Genomic DNA, 23,171 nt, shown 5'->3' on the forward strand with positions numbered 1-23,171 from the left:
GTTGCTACTGGCTTCAGTTCCCAGTATGCATTTGATTGGTCACCCTATGGCCAATCGGAAAGCTCGTTACAGCCGCAGCAGAGCGTCTGTATGTAAGGAGGAATGGCGACGGTTGTTGAGTCTCTGAAGTGAAATCCTCCGTGGGATCTGACCACTGAGCGCCTGGAAAGCGCCCCTGTAGAGGTTGGCCCTTCTCCCATCATCATTTACTTCATTGCATTCATTCACTGTCACACAGCTAAGGTTAAACTCGATGTCATTTCAATGCTTTGTTAATCTATACTGTACTACTGTATAATTGCAGGAACATGTCATTGACATTTTCATGCGGTTTGTGCAAAGAATTCGTGGAAGAATTTGAAGAAACATTTTAATGAATGTTTAATGTTTTTTTTTTTTAATTTATTATTTAAATTTACTTCATGAAGTGTGTACTAAAACTACTCAAATAATTGTTTAACTAAGATCTATGATTATGGTCGATCATTTATTCAGTTTTAATCATTTAAAGCATCCTCATTCATCATATAGGCTTAAAGAGGTATATTGTCTTAGATTAGCCAAATACAGTACCACCGTGGCAATAGTATGTATATTTTTTATGTGCCATGCCAAGATTACCAACGGTTTTTTTTAACATGTAGCCTACAATGGTATTCTTTGAAGTAGCATGCACATACCATGGTATTTTAATGTTAGCCATCCAGTGTCATGACCACTTGATACTATCACTGTACCAGGAGCATTTTTATCAGTATTGTTGCACAGCACCCCCCCCCCCCCCCCCCAAAAAAACATACTGTTATGTAAATTGTTATGTGAATTGTCTTTACTTACAGTATAGAGTCATTCACAAGTTGCATGTGGATGAGGTGCTGCATCATTGCTGACAAATTATAGAAGACAAATTTTGTTTCCAGCAATAGATTGGAGGTAAACATTCACCTCATTCAGCGCTATTTTTGTTAACTGTCTTATAAAGTATCCTGTTACTTTTTAGAGGTGAGAATCCACTTCAAACGATTTAGTGTTGTGTGTGAATTGTCCGAATGAATCAACTGAATCACGAACAATGTCACAACCTTTTTGCAAACATTTACATTGAAAATGGTAATCTCCATCATCAGACAAGGATTTATCAGTAATATTTTACTGGGACAGCGATTATTTCACTGGGCTTTGTGCTCCTGTAAAAAGGGTCTAATGATTCCACTGCACTGTATCGTAGTAGCACTACAGTTCTTAAACAGTATTTTGATTAGGGCTGCCCCCTAGTTCATGAAAAATAAAATTGTTCTCTGTATCACTCTCGGTTTCAGTGTGTGTGATAACAATGGATGGTCCTCTGGTAAATTCTGGAATACCGCTGGCGACACAAACGGTGGTTTCTCCTGTCACTCAAACCTCCGGTAACTTAAGCGGGAAACTTCGGGACAAGCGGAAGACTCCTGCATTCTTATCCAATTTGGGCAAGGCTACCTTAAGAGGCATCCGCAAGTGCCCTCAGTGTGGTGTTTACAACGGGACTCGCGGTCTCAGCTGCAAGAACAAGGCCTGTGGAACAATATTCAGGGATGGGGACCATGACACGGGACGTTTGAAGAAAGGGGTGTCTGAAGTGGTTCGAGTTGTGACGGACAGCGAAGGTGGTAGAGCTGGAGGGCCGCAGGTATTCTCTGTGCGTCAGCGGGGACGTGGCTTCGAACAGCGAGGCTTTGTTGAGTTAGTCCTCACGGATACAGCCATTACTACCGCAGATGGAACCTTGCTGACCCGTGTCAACCTCGGCCGCTGTTTCATGCCCTCTTGCCAGGAAAATGAAAGCGAGTCAACAGTTGAAGGTTCCCATCAGCAAGTGTCGCAAACATCCAAAAGTCCCTGTACCCATGTGAAGCAAGCAATGGAGTGTCAGACCCAAGCAACACCTCTGCCACTCAAGAGCTCTGTGCTGGAGGCCCTGGTGGCCACTTCCCAGGCCAAGGAAGAGTTGTGGAGGTTGGCTACAGAGACACCGGGACCCTTAGTGCAGAGGGTCTCCAAAGGTACCCTAATAGTGAAGTGCCAGCCAGGTGAAGCCCACCCTCTGGGACTGCTGCATTTGACTGTAGGCTTATCTAGTGTTAAAGAGAAGACTGAGGGTGCTGCTCCCTTTCGCTGTGCATGCTACACACCCAATGCCAAGGGGGATTTAGGGGGAAGAAGTGGGAGTCACCCTAATGTCAAAGAACGAGAAAAGTCCCATGAGCACAGTTTACCTGAACATTGCCTGCACTTCTATGCCTGCGTTTGTGCCTTCACGAGTGATGAGAAGCTTGCCACTGAGTTTTCAGCTTTCCTCAACTACAACATGAATGGTAAGTCAACCATTTAGCTCAGGGGTCTCCTGCAATCCTTTCTGCAAGAGTTTAGCTTCAACCTGCTCCTACACGCTTGCCTGAAAGTTTCTGGTAATTCTTAGGGGACGTTTACACAACAACAATGTTCTAAAAACTGAAGTTTTTCTTTTGCGTTTTTTGTGTACAGATGACAACGTTGTCAAAACGATCCCTGTTCACACGTACTATATGCATGCCAGGCCAGTAGTTGGCGAGGTGACTTTGTAGATAAAAACTATATGCCTATACGCTGATTTCACGCTGCCGCCATTTTGAAATCGAAAGCGAGGCTCCGGTGGGAAGAACCCCGGAAGTACAGATAGACAACAATGCCTTGGACTACCAACCTGAAGCTGCTGCCGCGATTTACACTATTGGATGTTAACCCGTTTAATCCCACCGGTCACAATTGTGACCGCAGCTTTTTTCTTATTTCTGGAAGCTCTAAAAATGTTTTTATTGACTTTGGGCAAGAAATTCAACTTTTAAATGACAAAATAGATTGTCTTGATTAAAATCAATTAATGTCATGTGACTAGTGTGAAAGGTCACATGACCAGATCAGTTCACTTCCTGCTTGCACATCTAGAAGAAGATGTCTTCCTCAGACTACTACAAAAAGTAGTATATAAAACATCTTAATTTACATATAGAACTATCATATTTTGTACATATATTCTTTAAAGCAGTGGTCTCAAACTCGCGGCCCGCGGGCCATTTGCGGCCCGCGGGGTGATATTTTGTGGCCCCCTACTTGACAATAAAGTTTAATATTAGTGCGGCCCGTTGTTGCGTGTGCCGCGTTTTAAAAAAAATATTTTTTTTTATCCCTTACGGGCTACCATAGATAGTCTCGTGACAGCTTACGGTGGGTTTGTTGTCAATAGTTGTCATAGACAACCGCGAAGTACAAACATACTGCGCCTGGAAAAAATGAGCGCGTCGCTTCAATTATGAGTGCGCTTGCCGCGCGCCTACATTTGAAATAACGAACTTAAGCGCGCAATATATGTGAGCGCGATATGTGAACGGTCCCTTGTCGAGCTACCACCAATCAGACCACGAGCTACTGGCAACTCGCGAGCGACGTGTTGGATAGAGACCCTGCTCTAAAACAATGTGAGAATAATCATTTTGAGCTTGTAATATGTGTCCAACAGGTTGATAAGAAGGTTTGCTTTGATTTGTGCAGTCAGTAATTTGAGACACTATACATGTGTAAAAAGAATTCAATAAGACGGGCAGACATGACTGCAAGTATTTGTATTTCAAAAGCAATAATTGTTTTTCTAAGTATAATAAAAGGAAATGTGCCTTCCAAAAAAAACATTCAATATCATTAATGTGTTGTATAAAGAAAATAAAAAGGACATAAGCAAAACGAGGTATTGGATGTCTTGGAATGAATTGTGTCAATAGGTCTAATTGAAGAATTTGAATGAATTCTGACTATGTTGTTTCCCAGTATAAAACCTAACATTTCACTAACTTAACCAACATAAAATCAAAAAAGGCATAATGTTTGAGTGTTAGGGAGGTCTATAGCTAATACATTTGTGAATATTTTTGATAAAAAAGGACATAAAAGCAGATCATTCATTCAGCGCTGTGTTGTGGTTGCGCTGTGTCACGTGACAAGGAATGACGCGTCACCATGGAAACATTAAAGTGACAAGTTCTAAATAACGGTCGCCTTAAAAAACTCACGCTGGGGGGTCAGTTAAAATATTTTAAATTTACGTGTGAAAGGGTTAAAAGTGGAAGCTTGTGCGTAGCTTTGTTGCATTATATTGAAACTTTGTTGATGTTGTTATTGTCATGCATGTTCTGGTTATTAGCGCATGATTAAACATGAGTCTTTATAGGGCGATAAAACAAAGCTTTGTTGCATTTTTTTTTTAAGTGGGGATTGGGGGTGCGCCAACCCGGTTGGGACATAGAAGGGGGTGCGCAGGAAAAAAAGTTTGGGAACCGCTGGTCTAAGGAGTAAAATGCATGTACTCAAGTTGCAAGAAAAAATTTGGGATTAAACGGGTTAATATCCAATATAGGGTATGTATATAGTTCGTTCCTGCTTCTTTTTTTTACGTTCTGAATTATATATAAAAAAATGTTTTATTTATAAATTAATTTCACTGTATATAGTCTAAAGTATGAAAGAAATGTATGTACATTTTTAGAATAACTAATTTCTACATTAACACAACAATACGCCATCGCATTCGCGACTCTCCTATGATTAAAAGCGACACTTCCGGTTTTCTTCCCACCGGAGTGATTTCAAAATGGCGGCTGCGTGAAATCAGCGTATAGACTGAACACATAATGTGCATGCACGTGACGCATGAGTTAATAATGGTATCAATTTCAAAAACTTGCACTTTAAATCCCGTTTTCAAAAGTTAGCATTTTCTGGACCACGAAACGGAGTAGTCTTGTAAATGAACGGCCAAAACACAAAAAGTTTTCTGTTTTTTTTTGAAAGCAGGGTCGTGTAAACGGCCCCTAAGACCTTGGGTGCATCTCAGCTTCCTAGTACTCAGGCCACTGATCAGGGAGTCGGCCATTTCAAGAGCTGTTTCAATTGCAATATCCTTATAATGCTCTGGGACTTTCACTCCCCCAAAAAATCCCACAATGCACTTACTGGAAAATACATCACATTTTCTGAAGCACAAGCTTGCATCTAATTGCACAAGCCATCTCAATTTGGGGTCTGATCTCCCTAAAGGATGCTCGATCCCCCCTGAAGGACATCAAAATAAGATTTCGGGTGGGTCCTAGAAAGGAGCCTTGTAATGCTTATAATATGAAGCTTTACCTGAAATGAGGCATAACATTGACATTACCTGAGCAGTTGAGTTAAAGTCCCCCTGTAGTCAATCATTTTATCCCTTAAAACTTATCTTTGATCACCAAAATTACATATTTAAACGTTTTTTCCTCAAAAAAACAAACAAAAAAACTTCAGGTCTTAAAGGGATAGTTCACTTTGAAATTATTTTTTGTATGTTTTAGCTTACCTCAAGGGCATCCAAGATGTAGGTGTCTTTGTTTCCGCAGAAGTTTCAATTTTGATATTTTTAGGTCAAACCGTTCTTGTCTGTCAATCATATAATGCAGGTCTATGGTCACCACCTCAAAGAGCATGCACAGAGAAGTCCAAATTAAACATGATTTAATGACTCGTAAATGTAAGTACACATTGATGGCCTAAGACACGAAACGAGCGGTTTGTGTGAGAAAACGAACAGTATTTATATCGTTTTTACCTCTTGTAACCACAGCCACGTCCAAGTGATCTGAGGGCAAGGGCGCTTCGGTCTGCACAAGCACAGGAAAGCCCCGGAAGTGATCTCTCGCGCGTGTACGTCACTCATTGTTTACACAAAGATTTCGGAAGTGTTACCTTTCACTGTGAAGATCTAAACATATTTAGATATACAGGAAATCGCAATGGAAGACGATTTTACGAAGACGAATCTCTGTGTAAACAATGAGTGACGTACACGATCAAGAGATTACTTTCCGGCGCTTGCGCAGACCGAAGCGCCCTTGCCCTCAGATCACTTGGACGTGGCTGTGGTTACAAGAGGTAAAAACGATATAAATACTGTTCGTTTTCTCACACAAACCGCTCGTTTCGTGTCTTAGGTCATCAATGTGTACTTACATTTACGAGTCATTAAATCATGTTTAATTTGGACTTCTCTGTGCATGCTCTTTGAGGAAGTTACCATAGACCTGCATTATATGACTGACAGACAAGAACGGTTTGACCTAAAAATATAAAAATGTTTAACTACTGCGGAAACAAAGACACCTACATCTTGGATGCCCTTGAGGTAAGCTAAAACATACCAAAAAATAATTTCAAAGTGAACTATCCCTTTAAAATAGCTTGAATGTAACAATTCCCCGCCTCCACTCACTCACACCAGCTCAGAGATCCACTCGTTGACGTGAAGTGATTGGTTACAAGGTAGTTTGTGACATCAGAAACACCAGCGATTTCAAACCGTGTTTTTGAGACTGTCTTTGGTTTACTGCAGTATTAAGGTGAAAATACTCAGCAATGGTGTTGACTTATGAATTTGCTCATGTTTTGTCTTAAAGCATATTAAAAACACCACATAGACATATAAACAACATTAAAACCTTGATTTTCACCACAGGGGGACTTTAAATATGCTAGAATACCCCGCTCTTACTTAATGATTTTTAACTGAATATACGAAACAAACTGTTTGCTGAAATATTCCCATTAACAACAACAACAAAATAAGAACGCTCGGTTTATGCGTCAATCAGATGCGCATGAAAATTGCATTCGTTTCTATAGGCACATATTATTTCAGAATCCTCATTGGTCCAATTCATTTTTATTAAATAAAATAAAGTTATGTTATCATTAAGAACTAACATGATCTAACTATTGACAAGAGCATATTCATAAAACACTAATGGTGGACAAATATGTAAGAAGTTTTTCATTACTTCATGATACCTGAATTAGAACACCATTTGCACATGTAACATGCATTACAATATAGGCCTACATATTTTGTTGTAAAGCGTTATACAACACCTCTGACCCCCTGAAATTCCCTGATGTCACCTGAAACGGAGCCATCAGTGTCCCAGTGTGTATTGAGCCAGGATATAACCTAATTCGAGTACACAATATACTGATTCATGACCTAGGAAGCTGATTGACACGCACCCTTTGATTCAGGTGTGTTTGAGTAGGATTTGAGCTCAACTCTGCTGGATGGATGGTGGCCCTCCAGGAGCAGGATTGAATACCCCTGATTTAGGTTGTCTGCATCTCCATCCACATAAGCTCTATTCTGAAAAACATAGTGCAGTGGTTCTTAATTCTGGTCCTGGCGACCCACCCACCACATGTCTAATCATTAGATCATCAATAGTGATGTGACGTTCGGCTTCGAAGCTTGTATATATATATATATATATATATATATATATATATATAAAAACGAAACGTCTCACAGTGAAGCGCTGTACTGGGAACCCCTTGTACAGGTTTTGAGAGTCATTCACTTTGATAAGAATAAATCATAATACGAATATTTACATGTGTAGTTTTGTGCATGTTCAATTTATATTAATCCCCAGTTCACAAGCTCATTTATTCATACAGTTCCATGACATGTGAAAGACATTTATTTATATAGACTACATACTTTTATTGACTTATTGCCATATACATATGGTTTTTGTAGCACAAACTGATTTTTTTTATATGAAACAATCAAAAAATGGCTTCTGGGACGTAAAGGCAGCTTTTCTACCTTTTGACCACAAGATGTCGTTAATGTGCTCCGTGTTCCAAAGCTTTGAGTAATGAACCATTCGAGGGCCAGAGTTGCCCACCGCTGCTCTGTGGCAGTGTTAGCCAACACTTCTCTGGTCTAGCACACCTAAACCAGCTAATCGATGATTACTTGGAAAAACATTCAAGTGTGTTGTAGCAGGCTTGAAACTGAAGTCTGCAGGAAGGTAGTCTTCCAGGGTTGGCTATCCCTGCTGGTTGCATCCTAACCCAGGTTCCAAAAGTGACAGATTTGGAAAAGCTCCATATAGGAAGTCAAGTCCCCTTTATTTCTATAGCGCTTTTTACAATACAGATTGTTTCAAAGCAGCTTTACAGTGATAACAGGAAATGAATGCAACAAAGTTTGTTTCGGCTTTACTGCAGATCTAGAAGAAAAAAAGTGTCATAGTCCATCTTAAGTAAGTTCAGTGATGGAAGCAACTTGTACAGCTCCAAAATAGTGCTCCTTATGTGTGAAGTGCACAGGAGACTTGACTGAATTGTTTCCGATAGATTTGGATGTTACCACAATGCTCTGCTATCTAATAATGTATACACAAATATATAGTAGACGAATAACTGGTCAGAATTTACATTTTAAAAGACTTGAACTTTTTATTGAAACTACTTGGTACTGAATTAAGCATATTAATATATTGAAAATTTCCTCTTGATACATTTTTTAGATTATTTTTTTGCACAGAGTTTATCACAGTCAATTCTGGAATTGCCTTCTCCATTAAGGATACATGCAATGCTTCTTTACGTGTTGGCAAGAATTAGCTATCTTAGAAGAGAGTTTCTATTCCTATTCCTGCAAGCATTTGTGTGTAGTTAGGTTTGGTACAGGTTTGATATGGTGCCTGGAGTGTTTTTCTATGCATCAGAGATGACTGTCATCTGTTATTATTGTGTATGTCCAGGACTGCAGGACAGTTCAGATGCCACAGCATTAGGTATATCTCAGCAACACATTGAGCCCTCCATCTCTCATCGTTCCAAGAGACTCAAATTTATGGAGTCGTCTATGGGTAAGTTTCTCTGACCAGCCATCCTCCACAGATTGTCTTGGGCCCACTGTTGCCAACTAATTTCAGTGGAAAGTAGCTAAAGTCTGCTTGAAAATGGCTAAATTAATCAATTTGATTTATATATAGCACACTTAAAACAACCAAAGTTGACCAAGGTGCTTCACAGGTTAAATGCAACAACAGGACACTACTCACACAATAAAAGTACAACAATAAAAGAATAATAAAACATGTATAATACACATAAATGTATTTGGATGATTAGCATGTTAAAGGATTAGTTCACTTCAGAATTAAATTTCTTGATAATTTACTCACCCTCACGTCATCCAAGATATTCATGTCTTTCTTTTTTCAGTCGAAAAGAAATGAAGGTTTTTGAGGAAAATTTCAGGATTTTCTCCATATAGTGGACTTCAATGGGTTGAAGGTCTAAATTGCAGTTTCAATTTAGCTTCAAAGCGCTCTACACGATCCCAGCCGAGGAATAAGGGTCTTAGGCGGAAGTACCGACCTAGTGTTTACAAAGCGAACGGGCAAAGATTAAATCAAACGACCTTTTTTTTAACCCTACATTTGTTACCTTTCCAACGTGATTACGTAATGTGTGAAGTCGTGGACATGCAATACGAGCATTTGTGGTTAAAAAGTTTAGTAATATTATATATCGTATACATCGTTTCACTAGATAAGACCCTTATTCCTCGACTGGGATCGTGTAGAGCCCTTTGAATCCACATTGAAACTGCAACATCAACCTGTTGGTTCCCGTTGAAGTCCAATATATGGAAAAAAATCCTGAAATGTTTTCCTCAAAAACCTTAATTTCTTTTCGACTGAAGAAAGAAAGATATGAACATCTTGGATGTTCTATTTTTCTGTTTCTGACAAGAATTGAGTATGAAATCCTTAGTTTGATCTGATAAAATCACCACAGACATAAGTTAAAGACAATGGCTGTGCTATGATTTTGGTTATATTTACGTATAAAATTATTGCTCCTAGAGAAGGTTAGAAATTACAAAATGTTTCTTTCTTATTTTTTCTCACGCACAGTGGATAATCACCATCTGAGTAACAAACCACAAGAAGGATATTCTGTTTTCAGTCAGTGATGATTAAGCCAAATATTTTCTATGGAAAATAGCTATGGTTTGTCCAAAAAGTCGCTTGTTATGTTGCTAGGTGCTTTTCCAACTGGAATGGAAAAATGTGACATACTTGCAGCAACTACTTACATTTACATAGAATTCACCAGAATGTTTGATAAACAGACACATAAGGAAGCAGGGAATTTTGTGAATGATGGAAATTATAATTTTGAGGAAATCTTAGCTTTCTGTTGATGCAAATTCTGTGTGGGGCTCAAAATGAATTCTTCCTCTTCTTCTCCACCCACTGAAATCTGTTGTTGATGTCTACATGCTGCTGTTATGTTCTGTGGTTACTGACCACCTCCTCTCGAATCTGCATTCCTCTTTTATTCTTTGGCTTTCTGGACCTGTCCCTGTTTCACACAGCTTCCTCTGTTTCTCCTCTGGCTGTCAAAGACACTTCTGCTCCCACCCTAAACCAGCGCAAGCCCACTCACAGAAAACACTCCAGTTCTACTGGAATTAAGAACCCAGGTGCTCCAAATATTTCAAAGATTTTGCTTTTCTTTGTTTCTGTTTCCTTTCTAGCACTCTGGCTGTCATTGTTCTTTAGCATTGTTACAGATGTTTAGATATTTATAATCACATTACCCCTTTAAGTTTGAAAATATAAATGATGTACACATGTTTTTTTATTATCATAAGTTGTAGTTTTTGATGTGTGTAATGTCGTCGGGTGAATTAAACAGGAAGCAGCCAGCCGGTGGATGAGACGCATGTGTCATTGGGTTTCCAGCAGTGGTTAGCCAGTGTTACAGAGAGGATCCATCAGACGATGCACTTCCAGTTTGATGGTAAGAAAACATTAGGGTGACCCTCACAAAGCCTGTTAAAAACCTGTTATGTCTGTTAGGTCATATTTCACTTCAAGATAAAAAAAAAAAGAAGATAATTTGCTTTTCCTCATTTTGTAGAGTAAACAAAACAAAAAAAGTTTTGTCGAAAAGGTGCATTTCCATCTTGCTCCAACCAAAGTGATTTGAACACCCGTGACGTCGTAATTATGGACATTCCAGGAGACCTTGAATGCAGCATATATTAGGACAATTAAGATTTCTCCTATATTTGCAGTTTTTCAATATTTGACAACATTTTTATGACAATTAAGCACAATAATGAGAATCATCCTACAGTGATTTTTTTTAATGAAAAGGGCAGAACAACAAATACTACTATGATTTATTAAATAAGTCATACAAGAATACACTTTAAAAAAAAACTGAAATTAGTGTAAAAATAAAATATTAAAAATAAAATAAAAAGTACAATAAATGGTACAAATCTAAATGGTAATAAAATATTCAAATTATATACATATATTTATATATATATAATGTTTTTTTTTTCTTATGTCAATATGTTGTATACTTATGTTTTATATATATATAAATATATATATAAATATACAGCCCTAATATATATATATATATATATATATATATATACACTCACCGGCCACTTTATTAGGTACACCTGTCCAACTGCTCGTTAACACTTAATTTCTAAGCAGCCAATCACATGGCGGCAACTCAGTGCATTTAGGCATGTAGACATGGTCAAGACAATCTCCTGCAGTTCAAACCGAGCATCAGTATGGGGAAGAAAGTTGATTTGAGTGACTTTGAACGTGGCATGATTGTTGGTGCCAGAAGGGCTGGTCTGAGTATTTCAGAAACTGCTAATCTACTGGGATTTTCACGCACAACCATCTCTAGGGTTTACAGAGAATGGTCCGAAAAAGAAAAAACATCCAGTGAGCGGCAGTTCTGTGGGCGGAAATGCCTTGTTGATGCCAGAGGTCAGAGGAGAATGGCCAGACTGGTTCGAGCTGATAGAAGGGCAACAGTGACTGAAATAACCACTCGTTACAACCGAGGTATGCAGCAAAGCATTTGTGAAGCCACAACACGCACAACCTTGAGGCGGATGGGCTACAACAGCAGAAGACTCCACCGGGTACCACTCATCTCCACTACAAATAGGAAAAAGAGGCTACAATTTGCAAGAGCTCACCAAAATTGAACAGTTGAAGACTGGAAAAATGTTGCCTGGTCTGATGAGTCTCGATTTCTGTTGAGACATTCAGATGTTAGAGACAGAATTTGGCGTAAACAGAATGAGAACATGGAACCATCATGCCTTGTTACCACTGTGCAGGCTGGTGGTGGTGGTGTAATGGTGTGGGGGATGTTTTCCTGGCACACTTTAGGCCCCTTAGTGCCAATTGGGCATCGTTTAAATGCCACGGCCTACCTGAGCATTGTTTCTGACCATGTCCATCCCTATATGGCCACCATGTACCCATCCTCTGATGGCTACTTCCACCATGTCACAAAGCTCTAATCATTTCAAATTGGTTTCTTGAACATGACAATGAGTTCACTGTACTAAAATGGCCTCCACAGTCACCAGATCTCAACCCAATAGAGCATCTTTGGGATGTGGTGGAACGGGAGATTCGCATCATGGATGTGCAGCCGACAAATCTGTCAACTGTGTGATGCCATCATGTCAATATAGACCAAACTCCCTGAGGAATGCTTCCAGCACCTTGTTGAATCTATGCCACGAAGAATTGAGGCAGTTCTGAAGGCAAAAGGGGGTCCAACCCGTTACTAGCATGGGGTACCTAATAAAGTGGCCGGTGAGTGTATATTAGGGCTGTCAAATGATTAATCGTGATTAATCACATCCAAAATAAAAGTTTTTTTACATAATATATGTGGGTGCACTGTGTATAATTATTATATATATATATATATATATATATATATATATATATATATATATATATATATATATATATATATATATATATATATATATATATATATAAATACACACACATGCTTGTATATATTTAAGAAATATTTTCATGTATATACTGTATATAGATTTATATATAATTTATATTATATATAAATATAAATATTTTATATATAAATAATATTTTTTTCTTAAATATACCTGCATGTGTGTGTATTTATATATATACAAAATAATTATACACAGTGCACCCACATATATTATGTAAAAAAAAAACTTTTATTTTGGATGTGATTAATCGTGATTAATCATTTGACAGCCCTAATATATATATATATATATAAACACTCACCGGCCGCATCATTAGGTGCACCTGTTCAATTGCTCCTTTTCACAAATATCTAATCATCCAATCACATGGCAGCAAATCAATGCATTTAGGCATGTAGACATGGTCAAGACGATCTGCTGAGGTTCAAACTGAGCATCAGAATGGGGAAGAAAGGTGATTTTAAGTGACTTAAGAGATGGGCTGGTCTGAGTATTTCAGAAACTGCTGATCTACTGGGATTTTCACATACAACTATCTCTAGGGTTTACAGAGAATGGTCCAAAAAGGAGAAAATATCCAATGAGTGGCAGTTCTATGCCACAAAGAATTAAGGCAGTTCTGAAGGCAAAATGGGGTCCAACCCTGTACTAGCAGGGTGTACCTTATAAGGGGTATGGGCAGTGAGTGTATTATTCTGTTAATCTTTGGATAAATTATGACCAGGCATGTTCTTGAAAGGCCTGAGTGTTTCCCAGTTTTCAAGTATTTCTACCTTTTGTATCAGATTTTCAGATTAGAATGTTGAGTTAACACTGAAGTTGAAGTTTGATGTGAACAGGCAAGCCAGATCCGTTGGTGTTCCACATCCCTCAGTCTTTCTTCAATGCCCTACAGCAGCGTTTATCATTGGGCTCAAAAAAGAGAAGACTCCCCAACTACACCACCAGTGAGTATAATATGTGTAGCCATTGATCATGTGCTAACAATCTAATTCTAATTATAAATCTTGTTATACCTTGTTTTAATATTTTGTCATTTCTGTGTTTTTAGCATTTGTGCGTGATGACGCTTTGCCTCTGGGCTCTTTCTCTAAATACACCTGGCACATTACCAACCTGATGCAGGTGAAACGAATCTTTGATACACCAGAGGTGTGTAACCGTTTTCAGATCCTCACTAATGGCCATAGCATCTGTGGGCAGTCTCTAAATGAGGGCACTCTGTTTGAACAGTTACCTCTGGAACTCACTCAGAGTTTTGTGAAGAACAGTGACGGCTCCTATTCACTGTATCGCTGCCGGGAGACCCATCCTGATTCTGGATCAGACACCAGCCACCATTCACGCACCAATAAGCCTCTGGCCATCAGACCACTGGAGCTACGCACCTTCCTCAGAGTGGGTAAGTGGATGTTCAATTAGGGGCTGTTTACATGACACTGTTTTCAACAAAAAACCGAAAACCTTTTCTGGATTTTGATAGTGCAGTTTTGGGGGCCTGAAAACAAACTTTAGAAAATTTCAAAGTGCTTGTTTTTGAAAACTAAACCATATCGTCTCCGTGTAAACTACAAAATTGGGGCCGGCCGTCGCCCTCTTGGCAGCGCGTCACGCATCATTCCCTGATAACCGAAAATGGTCAAAGAGGCGGGATTAGCTGAGGTGACGTGACAGACAGCAGACAAACGGCTGGTAGTGACAGCAGTGGCAATCCACCTGTCACTCAAGTGGCCACACCCTTAATTATGCAGAACTTTAAAGCTTAATATAATTTAAACGGATGATATAAAAAAAAATCATGCCCCTCACAGTTGTCATGAAGGGCAAAATTAACTATATATAGACCAAAACCACTTTTTGTACTGGCCTGTAAACATATTTTTTTCGGCTGTAAAGTTGGGATTGACTCTCTTTTGGAGCCCGTCTCTAGCGGCCAGTCGATGAATTGCAGTTTAAGTCATTTCCGTGTTTCAAGAGAGATCGGAAGGTTGCCGCTTGGTTTAACGTGTTCAGTCTATAGGCATGTGGTGTTTCTTTACAAAGTGACGTCGTTACAAAGTTACTGGCCTGGCAGCATAATACAGCTTTTTTTAGTCCTTTTCATAGATCCATGTGAACGGGGGACGTTTGGACAATTTGTATAGAATCGGATTTATGGGTTCTGAGATTTTCAAATCTCATTCCCCTTTCAATTACCATCCCCAATGGACCCCAAAGTGATTCCACTGGTTGAAAGAACTTTCTAGAGCGTTCTTTTTGATTCCTGATCAAACATTCTACAATATTGCTTGTTGTTGACATGAAAGTGCATCATATGCCTTATTAATTATATATCACATGACATGACCAAAGCAACAAATGGTCAAACCATGTTAATTTTACAATTTAAATTTTTTTTTCCAGAACTCCTAGATTAGCAATGTTTTTGATCTGCGTGTTAGATATCATAATACCCAATTTTCTCTTAAAATTTGAGATTGATATTCAGTTTTCAAAGAGGAAATGTTTTCGGTGCCACAACAGAAAGATTCTACATTATATTCAATACAGTATCCAGATATATTATAAACACGCTTTCTGGAATACTTGATTCTGTGGAAGCCCATTTCAGCCACATAAGAAAAAAATCATGCTTTGGTGAATCATAATTATGACATGTTGAAACTATGACAAGTCAAAATAATAAGATAATTATAATTAATAATAACTACAATGTCAGACTCATAATTATGATTTTGTATCTCATAATTTAATCTTTCTGTCATAATTGTCTCAATTTTGATTATGACTTAGTATTTCACAATTTTGACTAGCTCATAATTATTACTTAATTTCTAAGAATTTAGAGATTTGTTTTCTCAAAAATAAGACTTATGATTTTGACTTTTTATGTCATGATGACTTTTTTATGATGGGTTAGCATAACACTGGCAAGAAATAAGACATGACCATTTAATCCGAGTAAGGCACTTGGAGGTGTTACTACCAGGGGATAATTCGGCCCGGCTCCAGCTTTAAGATATGAGGTGGGCCAAGTGAAATTCCTGGTGGGCCCGAAGTTTTAACATTATTTAATCTTTTCCCCCGTAACAGAGGCAGGTCTTCAATGGGGCTCTATATATACAGGGCTCAACGCTAAGGAGTTGTCTACTGTTGTTGTATTGCTGTGTTGTTTTTTATGACTATCACTCAACTGTACAGTATCCGAAAGTAGGGTGTTTTGAAAGTGCCGACTCTGAACATCACACCAATTTTAAAATTGGCCGTTATTTGGCGTGGGGCCAGGGTGGGCCAAGCTCCTGACAGGAGCCGGGCCTGGGGGTAGCTAACACTCCAAGTATTCTGGTTTACTGTATAACTAAAACGCTGTGGTATCATCTCTCAGGGACCTGTGCTGCTGAGCAGACGGAGCCAGTGCCCTTTGTGATCGAATGGATTCCAGACATCCTTCCGCACTCACAGGTGGGAGAACTGAGGATCAAGTTTGAGTATGGCCATCAGCTGGGTAGTAAACCAGAGCACTGCAAGAGCTCTGCTGGGACAGAGAGGATTGAACAAACAGTAGCAGATGCCATCCCACAACAGTGAAGAACCACTGTAGAAGACTCGAGACCCTCGGTCATGAAATTCTCAACTTATAAGGTGCTTCTCAGAAAAATGTTCATTGTCAGAAACTGTTAAAGGTTGCATTACAGCACCGGGCATACAGATGTAAATTAATTATATAAGTGTACAACTAAAATAATCTTGTCAACATATGTTTTGTGCCGTACAATATTAACTCATGTTCAAGATTTCCACATTTCTTAAAGCTGCAGTCCGTAGCTTTTTTTGGGTTAAAAATTATCCAAAATACATATTTGAAAAAATAACCAGCCAGTGTTCAAAACTATCTGCTTGCCTTAGCTCGATTCAAAGCTGTAAGCTTATAATAATAAGCTTATAATAATGTTTTTAATTCCAGTGGTACTGGTGGATTTCCGCGGGAGATTCGAGCATGTCTTTGCGTCATTACGTCACATCTGTACACATAAAGAAGGAGTCTCGGCTAGTAGGCTATATTGAGTGTGAGGATGTTGGAGGTGGAGATTTGTAGCCTTTTCTCACTGCACTTGATATAATTAAACGTATCAATTTGATGGCGGATCCAGAAAGGTTCAAACGACAATCACCAGTGACAATTAGAGATTCACCCGCTGTAAAATGCAAAAGACTTCGTTCGGACTTCGGAGTGGCTACAGAAAAAAAGAGACTGTAACCGGACCATTGCGAAAACAAGGATACATATCTGAAGGACATTACATGTAGTCACGCAATGCTGACGTTGTTAACATAAACAATTTGAAAACAAAGTATAATTTGCACGGGTTTGCGTGATATGATAAACGATTTTTAGATTTAATCAGCGCGATTTACTGCAATGTCAGAACCAGAACAAAAGTGGATGTTACTTGTTCAGATGACATTTTCCGGTGAAAATTATTAGGTTGGTCATACTTGCAAAAAGAATAATCTGTGATTCTGAATGACAGTATCCACACCGGCGCGGTGATTGACAGCTGCACACTCTCCTCAAACATTGTGTTCATCCGTGCTGTGCCGTGTCGGAGTACAACTCACGTACTCAAGTTGATAATTCCGCGAATGACTGCAATTGCAGATTTCGAACAGAGATGGCGACAAAGTGGAAAAACTGCGGACTGCAGCTTTAATAATGGATTTTTAGCACAACCTTTTTACAATCACACTCTTCATACTGTAGAAATCGTGTGGTTTAGATGGACTGTACTAATGACAAGTGAAAAGTTCCTGTTTTCAGAAATCATGTAGATTTGATACCTTTTAGTATTTATATGAAAATAATAGAGAAACAGAATTATTGAGACCATGCTGTATTCAGACTGATGCACAAAATCAATGTAAATATATTAAAAGCCTTCTACTGTTAAAGGTTTTTCTGGTAATACATTATAATGCATTAACAAAAAAAATGTAGACACTTGATAATGTTAATGCATTAAGTCTTAATTGTCTAGACACTTAATATAGATACACCTCACAAAAGACTTATATCAGATAGCACAGAATGACTATTATAACCATTTGCCAAAGATGGAAAAATAAAATATTTAAAGACTATTACAGTACTGGTACATTCACAGTGAATTCCAACATCTGACCTATCTGAATTTATGCCTGGGAATCTGTTTACTCCCTAAATTAATTAGTTTTATTTATTTACAGTTGTAATCAAAAGTATTCAACCCCCATTGCAAATCAGGTTCATTGGCAAAATGTACAGACTTTCAGCTGTTTGCAATGAAGAAATCAAACAAAAGTAATTAAAATAGCTCAACACGTTTCAAGTGGTTTCCCCAAATTCAACTAAAAAAATGCAATTTTAATGACTTCTGCAGTCTCAAAATTATTCAACCCCTTCATGGCAAGAATCTTTAGTACTTAGTAGAACACCCTTTTGCTGTTATGAACTGCTGCAAACAAGATGTATAACCATCTTCTGGCAGCGTTTCTGAGGAATCTTTAGCCACTTTCTCATGTCATGCGCAATGGCCACCAGTTCAGTAATATTCTTGGGTTTGTGTGCTGCAACCGCCGCCTTTTTTTAAAATTTATTTAACCAGATGATCTCATTGAGATTTAAAAGCTCTTTTTCAAGAGAGACCTGGCCAAAATGGCAGCATATTAACAGTGCACCGTTACAAATACGAACACCAAGCACACGCACAACAAGGAACATTTAAACAAATCTTAATGCATTATGGTAGACAGTATCCAACAAAGACAAACATCGTTCAGGCGCATTTCTATAGAGCAAATCACCGTAATCGAGTGCAGTGAGAAAGGTTGCAGCAACCAATCTCCTCCTGGTTTTCCAAGAAAACAGGCTTTGATACAAAAGAGGCTTTGATACAAAACAGGCTTTGATTTTATTTTAGAAACAGTTTATCAATGTGCAACTTAAAAGAGAGCTGATCATCGATTAATATACCCAAATATTTTTACAATTTGACTTGTTCGATCTGCTCACAATGTATAGTAAATATACTTGGAAGACTGTCCAAAGACTTCTTAGATTTTGAAAAAAGCATAATCTTAGTTTTCTCAACATTCAAAACTAGTTTAAGCTGATACAGTTGTACCTGAACAAGGTTAAAGCAGCACTCAGTAAGAATTCCGTTTTTGTCAAACAACGACCCCTAGAGTCGCTGTGGAGCACTTGTACTGTCGTGAATAGCACTCACGCAGAGATGGCTCGCACTCAGGGCCGGATCCCCTCCCCCTGTACACCGGCGGTACCTGTTCAGTAGGATGGACGCTGTAACGAGTGGAAATATGGTATGGCCCCTTTAAGAGCTGCGCGCGCCCAACACCCGGCGCCGGGTTATTTCTGTTTGATGCTCATTTTATCAGAATTTTATCAGATCTGTTTTTTTGCCGTAAAGCAATTCGTTACCTCGCGAGACCTGATATCACACGATACTTCCTAACACTCAGGCTGGCGGCTCGCCGGCCCAAAGTTGCAAGGGTGGTTTTGCGGCTCACAGGCACCAGGGGGGTGCGAAACAACCACCATTCAACACGAAATCAGTAATATAAACTTTACAATGACTCCAAAGCTGTTCGGTTAAGGTAAAAAAGTTACTTAGTTCACCTTTAAAAGAAGATTGTAAATAAGAAAAAGCAGTAGAAAAAACAAAACAAAAAACAAAAAAGTAGCAGCCTTACAATAAATAACGGTATCGTCAGCATAAAAATGGAAATGAGCCTGTGAAATGTTATTAATATAGATAGTAAATAAAATTGGACCCAAGACTGATACTTGCGGTACACCACAAGATGTGTTTATTTTGACAATTTCAAATCAGCAACTCTGAGTTCTATCTGCCAAATAGTTGGTAAACCAATCAACAGTATGGTCAGCAAAACCAATACGTAGCTTTTCCAGTAAAATGCAATGGTCCACTCAGACCCGGCGCCAGACACAAATTCACGGACGGGCATACATTTTTTTCAGGGGGGCACAAATGAGATAAACCTAATTTCCTAATTGCTTAATATTAAAGGATATGATCGTTAATGAATTGAATATGTATGATACAAATGATAATGATCGATAGTAGCCTAGATAATGTACTGACGCTAACAATCTGTGCTGTTTAGGCTCGCGCAGCCTCTCGATTAAACAAATAGGCCTAACTGCAGCTCACACAAACAAACTCAGTTAGCAGAACACTGCGGTTAAATTTTTTTTAATGTGCAAGTTAGTTTTTATAACGTTATTTATAACATGAAGCAACACCACGACCAAGTGCTGAATATCATCACGATTGAAAATGTAACACTGATTTCGACAGTTCAATAAGTAATTCATATTAGCCTAAGTCACTTACATTTTAGATGCAATATTGACTTTGTTCTATTTTAGCAGTGAAAATAATTCCAATCCAAACAAAGATCCCAGCAGAAACAGAACGCATCTCAGTCAACCGTGTTTTCATTACTAAATGATTCAGTGTTTTAAACGAATCGGTTGAGTCAAAGATTCAATGACCCATTCATGAACGACTACTTTTTTCTTGATGAATCAGCTGTTTGAACGAATCGTTTGAACAAATGACTCAATGACTCGCTTAATTACACCGCTTATCACTTACCGCCATCTACTGGCGGTTTAGTTTCATGTTTAAAAGTGTCATTCTTTTCAACTTTTCTTATTTGTATATTTTTTAAAAAGATGTAAAACAATCTCATAACATTATTTAGTGTATATTATTTAGTGTAAATGATTTAATTTGATTGGTAACAGTCCTGTAGTGTCTTATTCTAATTTAATTTATTGATCAAATAAAGAATTTAAAATGAAAGAGGAATCATTAAGATATATACATATATTTAATAAAATTAGGGGAAATGTCCTTTATAAAAGTAAAAATATCACAAATATGCAGATTTAAATATGTCAAAGCTGATTGAACTCTGATGTGAATAGGCCTACTGATTTATAATAAATTATATTCAACACAATTGTCACAATGTCAAGCCCTGACACGTTTTATTTATTTATGAATTCATTGTTCATTAGTCAATTATCTTTTATCTTTCTATTCTATTCTATTCTATTCTATTCTATTCTATTCTATTCTATTCTATTCTATTCTATTCTAACATTTAGATTTGATGGCCGAGTGCGGGCACTGGCGGTTGCTGGAGAATCAAACGATTCGTGGGACTCCCTATCTAAATAAAACATCCAAAAACAAATAAATTGTTATTCATCTATTGCACAAAAGCAATAAGAACAACTAAACAAAATAACGATTTACAGTCGCAATTAGGTAGAGTTTCTATTTATAACGTGTTTTTGCAGCGTTGTGCAATGTAGCCAATCACAGACATATGTGTTGATTTCTAAATTGCAATGGCCAATCAGATGCGTTTCAGATAAAATCCACTCACCGCTCAAAACTTTGGAGTTTTTGTTCAGTGATGAATTCTGCATGCTGGCAAATCCTTTGATTATACCAAACAAAGTGTTGACATTATGAAAGATTCATTGTGCAGTCAGCTTCATTAATAATAAAAGAGCTTTGTGAGATCGCGATGATCGAGATGTGGGACGTGACGTAGAGTTGATGAAGGTAGACAGGCTCGTCCAGGGCGGGCACTAGTGACTCACAGGGCGGGCCAGGCCCCCCAATGCCCCCCCATGGTGCCGGGTCTGGGTCCACTGTATCAAATGCTTTAGCTAAATCTATAAAAAGAGCTACACAGGTGTTCTTGCAGTCCATTGCCTCAATAATGTCATTAAAGACCTTGATTGCAGCAGTAGTAGTAGTGTGCTGCCTTCGAAACCCAGACTGTACGTCAGACAAAATATGATTGGAAACCAAATAGTCCTTTAACTGATCACCAACCAATGTTTCTAAAACCTTAGCTAAAATTGGTAATTTGGAAATCGGTCTATAATTATCCAAACACGAGGAATCTCCTCCCTTTAAAAGAGGGAGCATTTAGGCTGATTTCCAAATCATTGGTATCGCATTGTTGACTAGAGTTTGATTAAAATAATTGCAATTGGTTTAGCAATAAAGTCAGCAGCTATTCGCCAAAAATACGGCTCTAAACTATCAGGGCCAGGAGATTTACTAGGGTCCAAGGCAATAAGAGCTGTTTGCACATCTGCGACAGAAAGGCATTAGGCAAAAGGCCTCTTTGGAACTGAAGAATTTAAGCAGTTTGTCACGGTTGAATTGCTTGCAAGGAGCTGACGTTCAAACAAAGAACCAGCTTCCACAAAGTGCTTATTAAAGCACTCTAAAATTGCAGACTTTTCTGATATGACAGCTTTGTCCTTAATAATACATGGAGGTAATTCATTATGACAATTTGAGGTGCCTACCAATTTCAGGGCTTTCCAGAATTTCCGGGGATAGTTTAGGTTTTCTGTTGTAGCTGCTAAATAAAAATCTGATTTTGCCTTTTTAATAAAACATGTGCAGTGATTACGCAGCTGTCTAAAACTGAGCCTGAATCTGTCCCAGATTGCCTGGCTTTAGCCCAGGCTTGGTTTCTCTGCCGAAGAAGATTAGCCAGCTCCGCGGTAAACCACGCATTATCACGTCCCTTTACTCTTAATCTCTGTAAGGAAGCATGCTTGTCCACAATACTAATAAAACCATCATAAAAATATTTCCAAGCTAGCTCCACATTGTCAATAAGTGCAATTCTGTCCCAGTCAAAGCAAGACAAATCATGCAAAAATTCTTGCTCTCAGAAGTGCCTCAAATTTCGTTTAAAGATTATTCTAGGTTTAGTCTTAGGTAGTTTTGTATTTCTTACTGCTGCCATGACAGTGATCACTCAAATCGTTAGCAAACACACCTACATCTGAATATTTATGAGGTGTGTTTGTCAAAAACAGTCAATAAGAGTAGATTTGTTCGAATTTCTGGTATTGGATCTAGTGGGACTATTTATTATCTGTGTAAGATTTAAACCATTACAGTGATTTTTAAAATCATCAGACACAGAGGATAACCAGTCCCAGTTTAAATCTTTAAAAAGTGTCACTGTCGTCAAGTTCATTTAAAACTTCCATTAAATTTGATAAGGCATCAGCAACCGCAGAAGGGGGTCTGTAACAGCCAATAACAGTAATATGCTGACCATCGGCTATTTCAAGATTTAATGCTAAGATCTCAAATTGTTTAACAATAGATTGAGAAAATAAGATCCTGGTGTTAAATTTAGTCTTAACATAAATTGCGACACCACCCCCCTTCTTTAGACGATCACAACGGAAAACTCTATAGCCATTAATCACAATGTCCTTATCTAAGGTAGATTTTTTTTAAGCCAGGTTTCAGAAATTACTAAAACATCTGCATTTGTTTGAATAGCCCATATCCTGACCAAGTCCATTTTAGGCTACAAA

The 23,171-nt window shown here is 38.3% G+C and overlaps 1 protein-coding gene across 2 annotated transcripts; it reads left to right on the forward strand.

The window, feature by feature from the left end:
* The first annotated feature begins 87 nt into the window (after positions 1-87).
* On the forward strand, positions 88-16,487 carry cunh2orf42 (chromosome unknown C2orf42 homolog). Of its 2 annotated transcripts, XM_056252960.1 has the most exons (9): positions 88-183; positions 1,320-2,354; positions 8,637-8,744; positions 10,265-10,372; positions 10,588-10,692; positions 13,555-13,662; positions 13,767-13,867; positions 13,949-14,117; positions 16,101-16,487. In XM_056252960.1, exons 2-9 carry the CDS (start codon positions 1,334-1,336, stop codon positions 16,301-16,303), a joined length of 1,923 nt encoding a protein of 640 aa, XP_056108935.1. In that variant the 5' UTR covers positions 88-183; positions 1,320-1,333; the 3' UTR covers positions 16,304-16,487. The 2 variants fall into 2 exon arrangements, with proteins under 2 accessions (XP_056108935.1, XP_056108937.1); XM_056252962.1 differs by lacking the exon at positions 10,265-10,372 and having other exon boundaries at positions 89-183.
* The last annotated feature ends 6,684 nt before the right edge of the window (positions 16,488-23,171 follow it).

Source organism: Rhinichthys klamathensis, unplaced genomic scaffold (assembly GCF_029890125.1).
Source record: "Rhinichthys klamathensis goyatoka isolate OS25496 unplaced genomic scaffold, OSU_Roscu_1.1 h1tg000099l_1, whole genome shotgun sequence".
NCBI classification, from domain to species: domain Eukaryota; kingdom Metazoa; phylum Chordata; class Actinopteri; order Cypriniformes; family Leuciscidae; genus Rhinichthys; species Rhinichthys klamathensis.

Excerpts from the sequence above, each read along its gene's own strand:
- cunh2orf42 (XM_056252960.1), top strand. The coding sequence starts at position 1,334 with ATGGATGGTCCTCTGGTAAATTCTGGAATACCGCTGGCGACACAAACG. Across the intron at positions 8,745-10,264 it reads ATTTATGGAGTCGTCTATGG|CTTCCTCTGTTTCTCCTCTG; the intron begins GTAAGTTTCTCT and ends TGTTTCACACAG. Across the intron at positions 10,373-10,587 it reads TACTGGAATTAAGAACCCAG|GAAGCAGCCAGCCGGTGGAT; the intron begins GTGCTCCAAATA and ends TGAATTAAACAG.